Source organism: Harmonia axyridis, chromosome 7 (genome assembly GCF_914767665.1).
Source record: "Harmonia axyridis chromosome 7, icHarAxyr1.1, whole genome shotgun sequence".
Classification (NCBI taxonomy): Eukaryota; Metazoa; Arthropoda; class Insecta; order Coleoptera; family Coccinellidae; genus Harmonia; species Harmonia axyridis.
Window position 1 is genome coordinate 4,420,537 of NC_059507.1, and position 17,945 is coordinate 4,438,481.

At 38.2% G+C, this 17,945-nt stretch overlaps 4 protein-coding genes across 5 annotated transcripts in view; 1 reads left to right on the forward strand and 3 right to left on the reverse strand.

Moving 5' to 3' along the window:
* The window catches only part of LOC123685490 (apoptosis-stimulating of p53 protein 1), a 262,820-nt gene that overhangs the window by 238,295 nt on the left and 6,580 nt on the right, over positions 1 to 17,945 (reverse strand). The window contains exons 1-2 of one of the 2 annotated variants that reach the window (XM_045625202.1): positions 4,034 to 4,137; positions 399 to 512 (exon numbers count right to left, since the gene is read on the reverse strand). In XM_045625202.1, the coding sequence (XP_045481158.1) occupies positions 399 to 464 (66 nt within the window). In that variant the 5' untranslated portion in view covers positions 465 to 512; positions 4,034 to 4,137. Of the gene's footprint in view, positions 1 to 398; positions 513 to 4,033; positions 4,138 to 17,945 lie in introns of those variants that run through there. The other variant, XM_045625201.1, reaches the window with a different exon arrangement.
* On the forward strand, positions 4,155 to 5,113 carry LOC123685493. The gene is made up of 3 exons (XM_045625211.1): positions 4,155 to 4,509; positions 4,567 to 4,877; positions 4,938 to 5,113. Exons 1-3 carry the CDS (start codon positions 4,155 to 4,157, stop codon positions 4,956 to 4,958), a joined length of 687 nt encoding a protein of 228 aa, XP_045481167.1. The 3' UTR covers positions 4,959 to 5,113.
* LOC123685492 lies at positions 5,169 to 6,199 on the reverse strand. The gene is made up of 3 exons (XM_045625210.1): positions 5,739 to 6,199; positions 5,439 to 5,684; positions 5,169 to 5,306 (listed from the first exon to the last, which is right to left on the reverse strand). The coding sequence occupies exons 1-3, from the start codon at positions 6,174 to 6,176 to the stop codon at positions 5,286 to 5,288; spliced, it is 705 nt and encodes a 234-aa protein (XP_045481166.1). The 5' UTR covers positions 6,177 to 6,199; the 3' UTR covers positions 5,169 to 5,285.
* LOC123684485 lies at positions 6,707 to 7,423 on the reverse strand. Its single transcript, XM_045623770.1, has one exon. The coding sequence runs from the start codon at positions 7,421 to 7,423 to the stop codon at positions 6,707 to 6,709; it is 717 nt and encodes a 238-aa protein (XP_045479726.1).

Sequence of the window (17,945 nt, forward strand, 5' to 3'; positions counted from 1 at the left end):
CGCCACTTCGTGGCTCGTTTTTGAATTTTGAACTCGTGGAAGAATATCAATGCCTTCTGCACTTGTATTATAAATAACTATTCTGCTTCTAACTCTGCAACTCCAAAGTGAAAGTACAAACAAAAATGACAGATTATATCGGATCATTTCAAGAAAACAAAGTCCTACAAACATGAGCCCGCAAACGTTTTGTTTTCGAGATACAAAATTGATTTTTTTTTCTCATAGCACCTTCCTCTAACAAGATATTCAACTCACCCATTTCCGCCTCAAAATTTGAAAATAATAGTTGGGCACAACAAAAAATAATGGTTACGCCCTGTTAGTCAAAGCAATTTTTTTGAGAATTTAATCTAGTATTGAATATGCCGGAAGTAATAGTCGTTACAAATACTCACCGGAAAATAAGAGGACATGGATTTTCCTGTGAAAACCTTGAACTTAGTGGAAACATCCGTGATCATACCACTTTTCCTCGTCTTCTAAAGCAGTCGGAAAGATCTTTTTCAGCTCTGAAATAAATTGAAACATTTTTAAAAACAGTGTGGCTTCACTAATGATGTGGTCAGGTTATCCTTAGAGATTTGTATCAAATTTTTTCTCGAAATCGGTAACATATACGACAAAACTACAAGATATCAAAAATGGTACTACTAGACAGAGTTTCTTTTTACTTTTTTCTGAACGACCAGTAGTCCAACAACAAAAATTCTAGAGGAAAGAACCGAGCATTGCTCCAGAAAAAAAATCACCCTGTAGATTTGCATTCGAAATTATCATATCAAATGATCAAATTTAAATTAGAATACCTATGCCAAATTAAAGTGAAATATCTTGTGAATAGAAATTCACGGCTTGGCTTGATATTCAAGCTACACGTATAGCGCACTACGTCCATTTCATTTTGTTAAGCGATGAAGCGCACTTCTGGTTGAATGGCTACGTCAACAACTGCTACATTTGGAGTGAAGCTAATCCTCAAGTGTATGTCGAAACGCCGTTACATCCAGAAAAACTGACTGTTTGGTGCGCTTTATGGGCTGGTGGAATCATTGGTCCGTACTTCTTCAAAAACGATGATGGCCAGAACGTTACAGTCAATGGTGATCGGTATAGAGCCATGATTACTAACTTTTTCATTCCTGAATTGAACAACCATGATGTCCAAGAGCTGTGGTTCCAACAAGACGGCGCAATATGTCACACAGCTCGTGCCACAATCGATTTATCGAAAGACACGTTTGGTGACCGCCTAATTTCACGTTTTGGACCTGTGAATTGGCCTCCAAGATCTTGTGATTTAACACCGCTAGACTACTTTCTGTGGGGCTATGTAAAATCATTGGTCTATGCGGATAAGCCAACAACCCTTGACCATTTGGAAGACAACATTCGCCGTGTTATTGCCGATATACGCCCACAAATGTTGGAAAAAGTCATCGAAAATCGGACATCCAGATTGGACTACATCCGAGCCAGAAATCATATTTAAAATGTAATGCCACAAGATTATCTTGCGGATAAATAAAATTCATGTCAATCGAATAATCCATCGTTGTTTTATTGCAATTTAAAGTTCTATAGCTCTAAAAAAACACCCTTTACCTCCAATTTAGGAACATCGTGTATCATAACGGTCATTTCACTTTCGATTTGAAATGAATTTCCATCAAGTGAATACTGAACCAATCCAATAATATGTAATGAAGTTGCTTATATCCACCCCATCGTAGAAGCGATGTGTTTGTGACTTGAATGATTCAACAGGGGAGATACATCGGCTTCTGTACCCACCAGAAGAGGTTGTAAAAACACTTGTCGGCAATATTTCTCAGACGAAACGAAAAATGCCACCGGAGCGAGTTTTCACGTAATTCATAAAATACTTCTCCATGATTTACAACGGAAACGCTCCGATGTTTCACAATTACAGGAACTTCTGGAAATGGTTTTATAATTTCGTATCTTGGAAAACCCCCGCAGCAACGGAGGCAAACGTAAATGAAGATTCCAGCGGGATACCTTTTGAAGTACGGGTTCAATTTTCTGGAATTAACTTGGCGAATATCAGATGAGTTATTGCATTGCGGAATAAGTTATAATTGTGGCACTTGTAAGAAGAAAGAAACAGGTTTATGTAGCTTCAAAGAACGCTTTTTTAATTTGACGAAATTCTTTTTAAATTATTTTTCTTAATTCGGCGATATACCCTGGGGCGTAGCTGTTGGGGTGGTAGGCTCTAGAGGCCCCTGAAAACTCTCATTTTTTCTCTATCGTTGAATAATACAAAACGTTATCTTAGATAATGATCACTAATCTGAGTTATCAAGATGGAACAGAAACTAACGAGTGTTTTTTTTTCGAGGTATATAACTTTAAGTTGGCATTACTGTCCTAGATGGCGACCGATTTAACAGCTGTCAAGTGATTTATTCTCAGTTTGGTTTAGCAATTCATCATGAGTAGACTCACGCTCGAACAACGCTTGCAAATAGTGCAATTTTATTTCGAAAATAATGGTTCTGTGCGGAATATGTATCGCGCACTACATCCATTTTATCGTCGACAAAATCGTCCATCAGAGCAGTTAATTCGATTAACCATGGAACGTTTTCGCATCACGTTTACTCTTATTGATAACTCGCATCCCCAGAGACGCCGTACGGTGCGTATAGAAGTAGCATTGAGGAAGACCCGAATGAGTATATCCGCCATCGAGCACAGGAATTGGATCTGTGTCCATCCACTTTATGGAAGATTTTGCGGAAGCATCTTGGTTTGCGAGCTTACAAAATCCAACTGATTTTTTTTTTTTTGTTTGTCTGATAATTATTGTGTGATTGTGCTATATTGTAATATTATTTAATGTACTGATATATTATAGTCATATATTGGATTGATTTTGACACCATCTGTTATATTGAGATGAATAAATAAATATTGAGATGAACTCGTGCAAGAATTGAAACAAACGATCATCAAGTAAGGCGTAGATTCGTCGAATGGGCCCAAAATGAGATTACCGTTGTTCCCGATTTTCATAAGCGAATTTTGTTTAGCGATGAAGCGCACTTCTGGTTGAATAGCTACGTCAACAAACAAAACTTGGAGTGAAGCTAATCCTCAAATGTATGTCGAAACACCGTTACATCCAGAAAAACTGACTGTTTGGTGCGCTTTATGGAATGGTGGAATCATTGGTCCGTACTTCCTCAAAAACGATGATGGCCAGAACGTTACAGTCAATGGTGATCGGTATAGAGCCATGATTACTAACTTTTTCATTCCTGAATTGAACAACCATGATGTCCAGGAGCTGTCGTTCTAATAAGACGGCGCAACATGTCACACAGCTCGTGCCACAATCGATTTATTGAATGACACGTTTGGTGACCGCCTAATTTCACGTTTTGGACCTGTGAATTGGCCTCCAAGATCTTGTGATTTAACACCGCTAGACTACTTTCTGTGGGGCTATGTAAAGTCATTGGTCTATGCGGATAATCCACAAACCCTTGACCATTTGGAAGACAACATTCGCTGCGTGTTATTGCCGATATACGGCCACAAATGTTGGAAAAAGTCATCGAAAATTGGACGTCCAGATTGGACTACATCCGAGCCAGCCGTGGCGGTCATATACCAGAAATCATATTTAAAATGTAATACCACAAGATTATCTTGCTGATAAATGAAATTCATGTCAATCGAATAATCCATCGTTGTTTTTTTGCAATTTGAAGTTCTATAGCACTAAAAAAACACCCTTTATTAAAATCAATATATTTTGGTGTTGTTATGCCTGCTATGCCCCAGGCGCTCATTTTGGGACAAAATTTATCAACAACAAGTGTCCACTTGTCCATGTTTTCTATGCATTTGAGGATAGATGAGAACAGATGTTTACAATACCGAAAAAATCTGTAATCAACTCCTATTTCAATCTAATGATTCATATTCTAATTGCTTTCATCAATAAACCAGTTAATTAAACAATAATTTAGTAATTATATTTCCACATGATCGAACGTACCCATAGTACATATCCATATCCTCTACAGCTCGTTATTTCAATGTTCCAAATCCACACAACACACATTTATGACACAAAAACAATTCTTCTCCAATGACATTTCGTACTTGACATCTCAAAAATGGTCGAATTGTGTATTGTTTTTCACTTTATTTTTTTAGTTTGTGCAGTAAATTCCGCTTCCATTGATACAGAAAAAATGGAAGCAAAACGTGATGCTTGTGTGGATAAAGTAAATGCAATATCCAGTAATATAGCAGTCAAGGCGGCTCAAGAAGCCAAGGCGGCAGAAAATGCTCAAGCACCAGCTGGCGCAGCAGCAGCTCATCAGATAAAAGAAGAGCTGGCTGAGAAAGCCATTGAGGCAGCGAAAGCAGCACAGGCTTCTCTTGCTGGTAAAATTGCTCTCGTTGAAGAGCTTACGCGAGAAAAGGATGCTCTGAGAGTTGTTATAGCAGAACTGTTGCAGAGCAAAGGTGAGAATGATGCCTAGTTGATCAAATATTAACTCTTACATTCTACCATGCTTGCAGCTGAACTGGAAAGGGCGATAAACGCAGAATTGAAGGCATTATCAGAGGAGAAAGGCTTGGAGAAGGTTCTGACGACAGCATTGCATGTTGCAGAAAGTACAGCATCAGATGCAGACCATTCCGTTAAAGGAGTAGGCGATGAGTTAATGGAAAAAGAAAAAGTTCTCCATAGTGCTTTACACCGAACCCAAGAACTTTCAAAAGAGGAACAAATGGCAAGGGTTGATTTAGATAATACCAAACTAGCAGCAAGGAAAGCAGTACAAGCTGCCACCGAAGCCAAAGCTAATGCCATGAGAAATAAGAGATGGGTAACGAAATGAACTGTGACTTCATTCAATATATTTATTCGAGCCCCTTTTTTATTTCAGGTTATCCTAAATTTTAGTTGATTCGTCAGAATAATCCGTGATCGTGACAGTTCAAACATCAAATTGTAAAATGGTTTTTCACTAATTAGGAATCAATCATTTCGATATAGTCCTTCGAAGATATTTTGTGAATGTTATGTTTTTAGAGTTTTTTTTTATTATATAATAAACAGTCATTTGTGTTTTATTGGTCACTTTTCGATGTACATTATGGCGAAAATAAGAAATAAATCAATAAAAGGTAGATTTTAATTTAAGTTTCATAACATAAAAATATAAAATTGTGATATGTTGAAACAGTATAAAGTATAATATAGAAATATTCTTAATATAGACGTTCCTGAAAGCTTAAGTGTTGTGAGCCACCTCCTAAAACAAAGAATAGATTATAGACAAATTCCAAAAAAATCAAATCGTGATAAGCATATGATTGTACCACAGGTGCAAACTATTATTCTGCTTGTTCGTCAAAGTACCATGAACGTAAGTAGTTATACTCACCGAACGCTTTACCCTCATAGCATTAGCCCTAGCTGCATTAGCTGCAATCAATGCATTTCTTGCTGCACACTTCGTAGTTGCCAAATCTTGCCTTGCGCATTGCTCTTCTGTAGCGAGAACATTAGTGCGATAAAGAGCACTCTGAAGTATCCTTTCTTTTTCAAGCAAATCGTTATGAATACCTCCCAAAGCTGAATCTGCATTCGCACAAGTACCTTGTGCCACATGTAGAGCTGTCACAAGAATCTGAAAGGAAATCATTATTATTTAATATTGGTAGCTGACATTATTATTGAATACGTTAAAAGCCGATTTATCGCTTTGCAGAGCTCTCAACTGTCCCTCAATAGCCTGTTCAATCCTCCTCTTACTCCTCATTAATTCCAGTATCACTACTTTGACAGCTTCTGTTTCCCTCATAATTTCTTCAACCAAAGCTGATTTCACTGCAGCTGCGGCCTGTGCAGCTTTAGCAGCCTCGAAAGCCTTCTCTGCCAGCTGTTCTTTTATTTTAAAAGCTGCTCGGTTGGCAGCGCCAAACTGTGCATTTTCGGCAGCCTTAGCTTCTGCAGCGGCTTTAAGAGCAATATTACTAGAGATACAATTCATCCGTTCAGCGCATACCTCCCTTTTGTCCTTAGAATCTACCTGTATCTCAAGGAGGTGCACGATATTAGGGAGATTCAAGACTAGAATGACTAGGAACATATTTTTGGAGCTCATTGATTGTTCTGTCATTGACGTTTATTGTGAAATTCTGTGTTAGATCTTTATTAAAGAAGAATAAGAGTAGTGTCAGCATTCTATGTACCGATTACCTGCTGGGAGACCAAAACAGAAGACATGTTAAACCTCGAATGTCTCCCTAGAAGCTATTCTGCGAAATCAGCTGACACTACTTCATTGCCAATATACAATGCTTGTTTTAATCTCGATAGTGTTTTACTTTAATTTTTCTTCTATTATTGTGTTGCATTGGTGCAAGTTGCTGAATAAATAATAAAATGCTTCCTTTTCTTCTATAATATAATTCCTTCGAACATCGAAAATTTTCCATCAACATCAAAATAAAGTTGTTATGTTTCATTAAAAGACCAAAAGAAAATGAAACCATATTGAGATCCTTAAAATATATATTCTATATTCTAACGAAAATCGTGTGTAGATAAAGTTATAGATTAATAATGTATATGTAAATAAATTTTCTTAAAAATTCGATATATTTTTGACTTGCAACTAAAAACGAATAATCGCTCCAAGACAGATGCTCAAGTATTTTTCACGACCATTGGTGTAATGTTGCTAAAATCGCGTTTAGCCCTCATAGCATTAGCCTTTGCTGCTACTGCTGCTTGTACAGCTCTTCTCACGGCACATTTAGTTGTTTCCAAGTCGTTAATTGCCCTAGCTTCCTCTTTACCCAATATGTCGACAGCATGATAAGCTTGATTCAGCAGACATTTCTTATCGCAAAGTTCTCTTTGAACCCCCGTCAAAGCTGAGTCTGCATTTGTGGAAGTTGTCTGGGCCAATTGCAAACCAGATCTTATAATGTTAATCAGAGAGTCGACGCCAGCTAATGCTTTCATTCCTTCATTAATGGCTTGTTCCAGTTGAAGCTTGCTGTTCACCTCTTCTTGTAACACAATTGTCACCGCTTGTTGTTCTCTGGTCAATTCTTCCACTAAGGCTACTTTACCAACAAGAGCAGCTTGAGCAGCCTTAGCAGCTTCCACGGCTTTGTCGGCCAGCTGTTTTTTCACCTGAAACGCTGCTTGACAAGCTGCATTATTCTGGGCAAATTGAGCTGCTTTAGCATCCTGTGCAGCTTTGATAGCTATGTTTGTGGCAATGGCATTCATTCTATCTGCGCAGCATTCTCGTTTGGCTTCCTTGTTGTTCAACGGTAGTACAGGTACCGCAGCTGGCAGACCAAACTCCAAATGGAATAGCGAGAAAAGGAAAGAAAGTTCTCTAAATAACATTTTCATTTATGACAATGTCATTATATAATGTCAACACTCCGAATGAATTAAGCTCTCTATCTTCAAGGGTGAAAACTATTCTGACAATTTACTGCAACAGTTTGCTTAAAAACTATGGTTGAATTTAATCGTTGTATCTTTCGCTGATAGGTGGTTGTTGTCTCTTCGTTTTGAAAACGTTTTCCTTGGCATTTGTAGCAGCCATCACCGCTTTTTTTTCTGCTATTCGCGTGGCTTCCACGTCCAGTTTCGCAATGTGTTCCTTATGGCACAATTGATGGCAATTTGCATTCTCTAACTCAAGAATTTTGCTGATTACTTCTATGTCGCTCGATATACTAGAAACTACTACATCTGCACTTACAGCTACCTCGCTAGCTACTTGTAAAGCCTTCGCTAATAAATCCTGCAATGTTTTGGCTGCCGCTATAGACTCAATCTCCTTGTTTATAGCCTCCTCTAGCTGTTGTTTGCTGAGAAGGAGTTCGTGAAGGATACATGAAACTGTTTGTTTTTCTTCCGATAATTCATTTACCAACGCCAATTTACTAGCTAGATTCGACTGAGCAATTCTAGCTGATTCAACGCTCTTGTCAGCCAACTCCTGTTTAGCGGAACAAATTTTATTGTGGAGGTATGAATAGCAACCGCAGTGTTCATTTCTAGCTTCCATGGCAGCTTTAGCAGCAATGTCACTGGCAATCCTGCTGACAGCGTCTGCACAGTTGAAATTTGTACTAGTCCTCCTGTATTTTCTCCGCCTAGCATCCGTCAAGTTATCGTCAATCATAATAAATATTAATAAAAAAGATAAAAATCTCATGAAACTGACATGTTACAAGTGACATTTGTTGATTTCAGCTCGATGATCAAGATCTCATGAAAATACATGTTGGAATTTAGATCTGAATTGATTTATTGTCCTCTATGACGAGAAAAACGATTGACATATTAGCTCTATAGACCGGTCACAAATTTGGCAAGTTCTTGCAATCCTAAATACCACAAAAACCTTGCCCATTGAATAAAATCAGTTTGAAATATTATTATTATTGGATAGTAGCAGAGATTTAATCATTGACCACACTGTTGATAGTTTTTTATTGTACTAATGCTGAAATCTTATGCCTTATTCCCTTGTATAATAAATATACCAACTGACAAAGAAACTGCAACACCCAGAAGGAGCTGTTTTTTTGGTAAAACATAGATAGTATAGCAAGGAGTAAATAATTGAAATTTGGAGAAAAAAACGAAAGGTTTTATTTATAAACTCGCCAACACATCTCGGCATTGATGCAATAAGATGGTCTATTTCTTCTTGAGGGATACTATCCCAAGCTACCTGCACTTCATGTCTCAGAGTCACCAGAGTCCGTGGGGGCTGGGGTAAATTTCTAAGCCTTCTACCCATTATTTCCCAAACATGCTCTATGGGCGAAAGATCGGGGGATCTGGGCAGCCATGGCAAAAGATTCACATGGGTCGTTCCGAAAAAGTTTAAACTAACTCTGGCAACATGAGGACGGGCATTATCTTGCTGAAATATTGGATTCTCGAGCCGGTTAAGGAAAAGGAAAACATATGGCTCCACTATTTCTTGAAGGTAACGCAGCGCTGTCATGTTACCTCGAAGAAAGACTAAAGGTGACCTACTTGCATGTGCAATAGCACCCCATACCATAACGCCTACTGTCCGGTGTACATGACGCTCAACATCAAACTGAGGTACACGTCTTTCTCCCCAACGTCATCTAACCCTTCTTAGGTCATCATGTGCATCCAAAGATAATCGAGATTCATCAGAAAAGACGACCTGATGCCATTCCACATTCCAATGTTGACGTTCTCTGCACCACTGTAATCGTTGCCGGCGATGCTCAACCGTCAGAGGTAACACAAGATGGGGTCGATAATGCTGCAGTCCAAAAGACTTTATCCGGCGGTAAACCGTTCGGACAGTTGTTCTCCTAAACACTCATCAGCCAAAGATCGAATTGTCGCAAATCGGTCTCTAATGGCCATAAGTCTCAGACGTCGATCTTGAACTTCATTTGTGCATTTTTTGAGCAATCATAAATCAAAGTTGTTTTGCGCTCCGCACTTCGACTTTAGTGAAGGCATGGATTTTTGGAGGACCCTTCCACTCGCTCCCTGCGCCTATGCGTTGATGCGCCACTGTCTCCCCGGGAGTAAAGTGATTTTATCGACTCCACCATGAAATAAATCCAATTTCGTGCAAATAACTCAAGAAACACGTTCCTTGAAATGCATAATTAAATTTAAATAAAACGATGTCATCGACCAGAGAGTGTAAATATTTGCAGACGTCTGCACTCCACTGCATCATTCAGCAACAAATATTTAATGGACCCGTAAAATTTTTATGTTTTTTCCAATCTTCTTTGGGTAAACACAATTGACTGTGAGGCGTCTCAGTAGTTGGCTGAGACAGCAACTGCAGTGTGAAGTGTAAATTGGTTTTTTCCTCGAAGGACACTGAAGAATCAATTAAGGGAAGTGTATGGGTACTTACCCGAACTCTCCCAGAGTAAACTGGAGAGATATTGAGTTGAATTTGTTTTCGTGTCGTGAGTCAACTGCAGGATGTTTAACTCAAATATTAAGAGATATTCGAATAGTGATAGAAAAATTTCTGTTGCGTATTATTATTCTGTGCTTGATCGGTGATGAGGGTCATTATGAAAGTAAAGGGTGTTTTTTTTCAGAGTTATAGAACTTTAGATTGCAATAAAACAACGATGGATTATTCGATTGATATGAATTTTATTCATCCGCAAGATAATCTTGTGGCATTACATTTTAAATATGATTTCTGGCATATGACCGCCACGGCTGGCTCGGATGTAGTCCAATCTGGACGTCCAATTTTCGATGACTTTTTCCAACATTTGTGGCCGTATATCGGCAATAACACGGCGAATGTTGTATTCCAAATGGTCAAGGGTTTGTGGCTTATCCGCATAGACCAATGACTTTACATAGCCCCAGAGAAAGTAGTCTAGCGGTGTTAAATCACAAGATCTTGGAGGCCAATTCACAGGTCCAAAACGTGAAATTAGGCGGTCACCAAACGTGTCTTTCAATAAATCGATTGTGGCACGAGCTGTGTGACATGTTGCGTTGTCTTATTGGAACCACAGCTCCTGGACATCATGGTTGTTCAATTCAGGAATGAAAAAGTTAGTAATCAAGGCTCTATACCGATCACCATTGACTGTAACGTTCTGGCCATCATCGTTTTTGATGAAGTACGGACCAATGATTCCACCAGCCCTTACAGCGCACCAAACAGTCAGTTTTTCTGGATGTAACGGTGTATCGACATACACTTGAGGATTAGCTTCACTCCAAATGCGGCAGTTTTGTTTGTTGACGTAGCCATTCAACCAGAAGTGCGCTTCATCGCTAAACAAAATAAAATGGACGTAGTGCGCGATATGTATTCCGCACAGAACCATTATTTTCGAAATAAAATTGCACTATTTGCAAGCGTTGTTCAGGCGTGAGTCTATTCATGATGAATTACCAAACCAAACTGAGAATAAATCACTTGACAGCTCTTAAATCGGTCGCCATCTTGAACAGTAATGCCAACTTAAAGTTATATACCTCGAAGAAACAATGGTATATTGGTTCCAAGCGCTTTGTTATAGGAATCCAAAGCATTTTTTGTAGTGGTTTTTTTATATCATAAGCCATTCCGATATTCTGAGAAATGAGCAGCTCACAACGATATATCTCGGGCAACCAAAGAGTCAGTATACTGCGTACAAGAAAAAATATAATTGCATATTCATGAATGTACCTTTATGAAGAATTGTGATTTTTTACACTGTTCACGACCTGACAGAATGGTTTGAGACCTCAGAATAATAAACATAAATAGAGGGAGCATATGCCATTCTCAGTATGCGAATTTTGTCCCCAACTTAAACTATCAAATTAGACATGAAGCGCGCGGAAATGAAAACATATCAGTGATACGATTCACTCAATTCACGAGTTTCTCCACAAAGAACGCACTTCTTATGTCCCATAGTGAATCAACGTGTCATATTAACTCAAAATATATGGAAATAAATACCTGAATATATCAGAAATTCGGAAAACAAACTTCAAGAGCGCCAAACGACGTGAAACAATCGATGACACTAGGAGAGCAAAAGTTGCCAAACCTTGAATTTCAGCAGGTAGATACAGAAAATAATAAATATTCTGCTCATTATAAATTCGACAATTAGGAAAAATATCGGATTCCAAATATTCAAATTTGCATATTTAATCGGGAATCACTCAAATATTTCATTCAATATAATATACATTCATAACGATATAGTAAAATTGTGGATTTGAAAATATATCACAATCCGACAACGTAATCTAACCTTGTTGGGGACATGTAAAATTGCGTATACTCCCTCTATATATGTTTATTGCTCTTTGTCCAGCTCAAATTCGAATTTTTAACCATCCAATAAGAAGGCAATAATTTCATTAGGTAAAAATCACAAGAGTCATCGGAAAGGCAAAAAACTATTGAAAATTCATAGCTCATTACTAAAAATCAATTTTTTTCCAAATAATAAAGAGTGGCATCCACCAGTTTGGCCAACGTTTCAACAAACGTGATTTATTGTCAACTAATTCAATCAAATTGAAAACAAATTGATAATCAGTATAATTATATTCCTTCTATTTGCAGATTGCCCACACCTGAGAAGATATATAATTATGACGGAATTTAGTAGCGAGCACACCACGAACGCTACTATAACGATAAGTGGCGAAGAGAATGGAAAATACGAACATCCTATTTGAAATTCAGTATTAATTTTGATGTGGTCGAAGAAATTAGGAATGGTACGTTCAACACTGATAGTCAATTTACAGATATACTTTTCAATACCATGGTAAAATACTTCAAATCTCAGGATGATATATCGTTTTAGTCCTTAAAATCTTTAATAAACATCTTTTTAATGTACAATACTGCAAGAAATCAGAATTCATAACTTCATTATTGAAAATGATAAATAGAGAATAAGAAAAGCACTGACGTAAAGTCAAGAGCTTTTGAGCACTCGTTTCATTCATATTAGTTATGTGGTCTCCAAAAACACAATTGTCAAAAGAATGAACAAGCTACTAAAATATCTTATCCAAATTTTTTTCAATACATTATTGCCACTTTTATAGTAAAAAATCGTATTACTTATGAAATCTCAGTTGTAATCGAGGAATTTCCACCTATACATATATTTCGTACACAAAAAATATCAATCCTTCACCCATTGGCTATTAAAAAGCTAGTACCTAGATAATATTTGGAAAATGAATTAAGATCCACTCCTTTTCAATTATCACCGATACATAACTTATGATAAACACCCAATTTAACAATAAGAAAATACCCATTATAAATAAACAATCTTCACACCAAGACATAAACGTTTCATTCTCATTCCATTGAAACTAACGACCTTAAAGATCAAGTAGACCCAAAACAGGAAATAGATATTCAAAGTCAAGTTTTTTGACAGTATAATTAACAGAGTAGGAATAATGTGAAATAATTCTTATTACTCAGCAACCTTGAGAATATTTTCGGTTGTTGTGCTTCCTCAAACTCTTCAAGGAAATTAACATGAAGACATTATGTAACTCAGTTTCTCATTTAGAATTCAATATTATCTGCAATTCAAGCAGTGGTTTTTTTTACTATGGAACCATATTGAAATTTTGACTATATTTTTTGGTAGATATATCAAATGAAAATAAATTTTATATCATTGGAATAAGTGTGGTTTTCCCAATAAGAGGTTTTCCATGGCCACATTTGCTCAATATCGCTAGGCCGCTGTCTAAGTGTCTTTCAGGCAGAGATACTTGCAATAGAAAGATGTGTAGCAATTAATCTAGCAAGAAACTATGAGAAATGTGATATAGCGATACCTTCTGATAGGCTGCAATTGAAGCACTCAGCTCACATTTCATCGATTCTAAGATGATATTGGAGTGCCAAAGAAAACTTAATGAAATAGGCAAGAATAACAAGGTCTTTTAAATCTGGGTTCCCGGCCACTCGGGAATTGGAGGGAATGAAGAGGCCAACACACTTGCCAGAGAAGAAGCACAAGCTCCTTTCATCGGCCCGGAACCTTTCTGTGGCGTAGACAAATGTACCAACAAGAAAAAGTTTCTGGAGAAGAAAGAAACCGAAAGAGAAATAGTCTGGCGGAATCTTCCTGGTTTGGATCACTCCAAAAAGTTTCTTCGAAACTTTGACTCTACCAGATCCAAGAAGTATCTGGATCTTAGTGAAAGTATGCTACACCTCCTCACTGGATTCCTCACAGAGCATTGTCGCCTTTGGAAACACCTCATGAGAATAGGTCTAACAGAAAATGATGAGTGCAGATTCTGTGGGGAGGAGGAAGAAACTCCGAATCACCTGGTGACAGAATGCCTCGCCATCGCTAGCCAACGTAAAATCTGCTTTGGTCACGAAACTTGTAGAAGTGAGGAATTAGCCTCCTTGAAGCCATTCCAGATATTGGAGTTCATTAGAACTCTGGAACTGGAAGGCGAGCTGTAGATCACGTTATGGGGAGAATAGCTCTGATGAGGGGCTCAATAGAGCATTAGGTCGCAGTGAAACGAAACCTTCTCAATTAAGTCTAATATAATCTAATAGTTCCATTTTCAGTGATGGCGTTGTTTCTAAAGAGGGTGTTTTTTTTTTAGAGCTATAGAACTTTAAATTGCAATAAAACAACGATGGATTATTCGATTGACATGAATTTTATTTATCCGCAAGATAATCTTGTGGCATTACATTTTAAATATGATTTCTGGCATATGACCGCCACGGCTGGCTCGGATGTAGTCCAATCTGGACGTCCAATTTTCGATGACTTTTTCCAACATTTGTAGCCGTATATCGGCAATAACACGGCGAATGTTGTCTTCCAAATGGTCAAGGGTTTGTGGCCTATCCGCATAGACCAATGACTTTACATAGCCCCACAGAAAATAGTCTAGCGGTGTTAAATCACAAGATCTTGGAGGCCAATTCACAGGTCCAAAACGTGAAATTAGGCGGTCACCAAACGTGTCTTTCAATAAATCGATTGTGGCACGAGCTGTGTGACATGTTGCGCCGTCTTGTTGGAACCACAGCTCCTGGACATCATGGTTGTTCAATTCAAGAATGAAAAAGTTAGTAATCATGGCTCTATACCGATCACCATTGACTGTAACGTTCTGGCCATCATCGTTTTTGAAGAAGTACGGACTAATGATTCCACCAGCCCATAAAGCGCACCAAACAGTCAGTTTTTCTGGATGTAACGGTGTTTCGACATACACTTGAGGATTAGCTTCACTCCAAATGCGGCAGTTTTGTTTGTTGACGTAGCCATTCAACCAGAAGTGCGCTTCATCGATAAACAAAATTCGCTTATGAAAATCGGGAACAACGGCTATCTCATTTTGGGCCCATTCGACGAATTTACGCCTTACTTGATGATGACATGATGAATTGCCAAACCAAACTGAGAATAAATCAGCTAATGACAGCTGTTAAATCGGTCGCTATCTCGAACAGTAGTGCCATTTTAAAGTTTTATACCTCGAAAAAAACACCCGATATTTGTCAAATGTCAAAAGATGACAACCTTAAAATAGCTGCTCAATGAAGGGTATAATCATTTTGCAACATAATAAAGACTCAAATAATACATTAAGGAAGTCTTGAATATCTCAATTGATTAATCGACTCGTATAACATTAAAATACGATTTTATCTCTTTCCGAAACCCATAATAAAATCTCAATTCGCTCCAAGACCCATAAAATACGTTCTATTCACAAGAAAGTTTGTTCCTCTCCAAACACATATAATGATAAGGACGTTCATTCACAAATAAAAAACAAATTCATTGAAAGGCCAAACAATTCTCGCATTCCTGAATGGAATTGACGAAATAACTCAGCGGGTTGTCGAATTTTCATCCATGTGAATTTTTATCGGCATTTTTCCTTCAAGACTGACTTATTCGGTTGTTCGATATTGACGTTTCTACTTGAATTCGCACGCGTGAATTTCAGGCGTTGTTCCGTTGTTGTAGGAGGGGTTCCTTTCGCGGAATTGAAATGAGAGGCCTTGAATTGTAAATTATGTTCCCTTGTTTGCACTGATTCCGGTCCCTAGGCAATATACTTCCCAGGCGATGGGTTCGTTTCAACGGGACCGTTTGAAACTGCCGAAATTAACAATTGGCCAATAAAAACCAGAAGGCCATTTCGAGAACCTTCATTACTAATTCAAAAACATTGCAAAATTTTCACTTCGGTTTGTAGCAGAGGCGAAGCATTCGTAGCAATTGCTGCTGGATCAACCATTTCATTCAAAAATCACATAACACCGAATTGGTTATGAAAGGCAATTACAAAAATCACAAATTCAATTTTTTCTTCAGTTACTTCATTTCGATACTTGTTTTCTTAGGGCGATATTTGTCCACCAGAGGGCGTCTAGTTATTTGGAATATTTACTCGCCAAAACGTCTATTAGTGTGACGTCACACACCGCCATTTTTGGTGCTCCTGTCAGTGTTCGGAATCCAAACAAATAAATTGTCATTCAAATTAGTACGGTGTCGTTGAAGGAATTGGCTTATTTTCATAAATAAGAGTATTTGAGGAACGATTTCAGTATTAATTGATAGACAGAAGGAACGAGGTTGATACCAGTAAATTTGAATCCTGTATCATTCTCCAGATTTTGTAAAAAGCCGTATTTATTAGTTGAACTTCAAGTTCGAACTTACTGGAATTAATCTCGTGCCTTCTGTCTATCAATTAATAGTAAAATCGTTCCTTAAATAATCTTATTTATCAAAATAAGCCAATTTCTTCGACGACAACGTACTAATTTGAATGACAATTTGTTTGTTTGGATTCCGAACACTGACAGGAGAACTAAAATGGCGGTGTGTGACGTCATCACTAATAGAACGGGAATTTCTCGAGCCAAATGTCGGAGTTGTGCCCACTCTCTACAGTGTTTCGTACCAAGATCGCTAGTGGACTCATCAGTTGGGCTATACAGCGATTTCTGCCCAAGGCACAACCTCTCACGCCAACGTGGAGAGGTGACTCTGCTCAAATTCTGGGATTCTTTAAGAACCCACCGATGTCTCACTAGAGAGTGACTCGAAACCAGCCACGCCACCTCTCATCCATACAGAATCACTACAAACTAAATGAAAAGACGCGCTAAATTTGAAAGACATTCCTTTTCCCAGTCTTACAATACCCTTGCAATCAGTTTCCTGTCCGAACAAATCTGTTGTCATCTGATTATATCAAACGGAAACAACATGGAAAAAAAGCCAAATGGAAAATACCACTTCAGCAATAACGGGAATCGATAATAATAGAAATCTATCATGGTAATGTTCAGCCAGCCGATCTGAGTCCGAAGTGAAGCCTTTCGCATAACAGGAACAATAAGAATCGGAATCATTTTCTCGTCAAAGGTCGCGATAAAAAGAATACACACAATCACAAATTTTATGCACCGATGCAAAGCGACTTCAGCTATGCGGCATGCTTCGATGGACATCAATTCGTCCTTTTATCGATTGGAAACTGGTACCGGCAGTGGCGTAGGGAGGACCCTGCAGAACCTTTGGTGAGAAGGGCACTAAACTTTGCTTTCGTCGTTTTTTCCGAAATTCGAGGCTTTATTGTAAAAAATTGGTTATACATGTAGGGTTTTTATATTGTTGTCTAGGGGTTTATATAAAAGGCCGCCGGAACTTAACTATTGTTTATTTACACTATGTACAATTCAACTTCAATTTAATGTACAGCCACTGAACTTTCGTCTATTGTCTGATTATTCGAGTAGATCCGTCTATATCTAACGTCGAATTATCTAACTAGACGCGTCGAATCATATGCGTCTATCCCGTCGAACTCTTACTATGTCCGTCTATTCTCTAATGTCGAATACCACGCTCGTTCGTATGTATCGTACTCCAGTCTCAGTCTTAAGTCTCAAGTACCTCTTCCCCTTACGTCTCCCTATATCGATAAAAACTGCATGGTCCACCGTTTTAGGATCGATCGCGTAGTTTTCGTATAGTCAAGTCAGTAGCGTATCATTCGTTTGTGTTGGTTAATAAATCGGAACCCACCTGCATTTATGATTCAAAGTATTGTCCATTGCTTGCCACTACTTTCTCCATCTTTCGGGCAGCGTACGAATCCCGCGTTGAAAAAACTGGTCATCTTTTGAAGCGATCCACGAATCGATCCAATTTTTTACTTCTTCATAGCACCGGGAGTGCTAGTCAGCCAGACCATGTGCCATTGATCGAAATAAGTGATAGTCCGAGGGAGCATCGTCTGGAGAATGAGGTGAGGTAGGACTCCCTATTTCAACGTTTCCAAGTAGGTCTTGACCACTTTCGCAACACGGGGTCGAGCA

What these genes read in the sequence shown, in the direction of transcription:
- LOC123684485 (XM_045623770.1), bottom strand. Translation starts at nt 7,423, where the DNA reads ATGTTATTTAGAGAACTTTCTTTCCTTTTCTCGCTATTCCATTTGGAG.
- LOC123685493 (XM_045625211.1), top strand. Translation starts at nt 4,155, where the DNA reads ATGGTCGAATTGTGTATTGTTTTTCACTTTATTTTTTTAGTTTGTGCA. An exon ending in AGAACTGTTGCAGAGCAAAG is followed by an intron (nt 4,510 to 4,566) that starts GTGAGAATGATG and finishes CCATGCTTGCAG; the next exon opens with CTGAACTGGAAAGGGCGATA. An exon ending in CCATGAGAAATAAGAGATGG is followed by an intron (nt 4,878 to 4,937) that starts GTAACGAAATGA and finishes TTTTTATTTCAG; the next exon opens with GTTATCCTAAATTTTAGTTG.
- LOC123685492 (XM_045625210.1), bottom strand. Translation starts at nt 6,176, where the DNA reads ATGACAGAACAATCAATGAGCTCCAAAAATATGTTCCTAGTCATTCTA. An exon ending in GCGATAAATCGGCTTTTAAC is followed by an intron (nt 5,685 to 5,738) that starts GTATTCAATAAT and finishes ATTTCCTTTCAG; the next exon opens with ATTCTTGTGACAGCTCTACA. An exon ending in CTATGAGGGTAAAGCGTTCG is followed by an intron (nt 5,307 to 5,438) that starts GTGAGTATAACT and finishes TCTTTGTTTTAG; the next exon opens with GAGGTGGCTCACAACACTTA.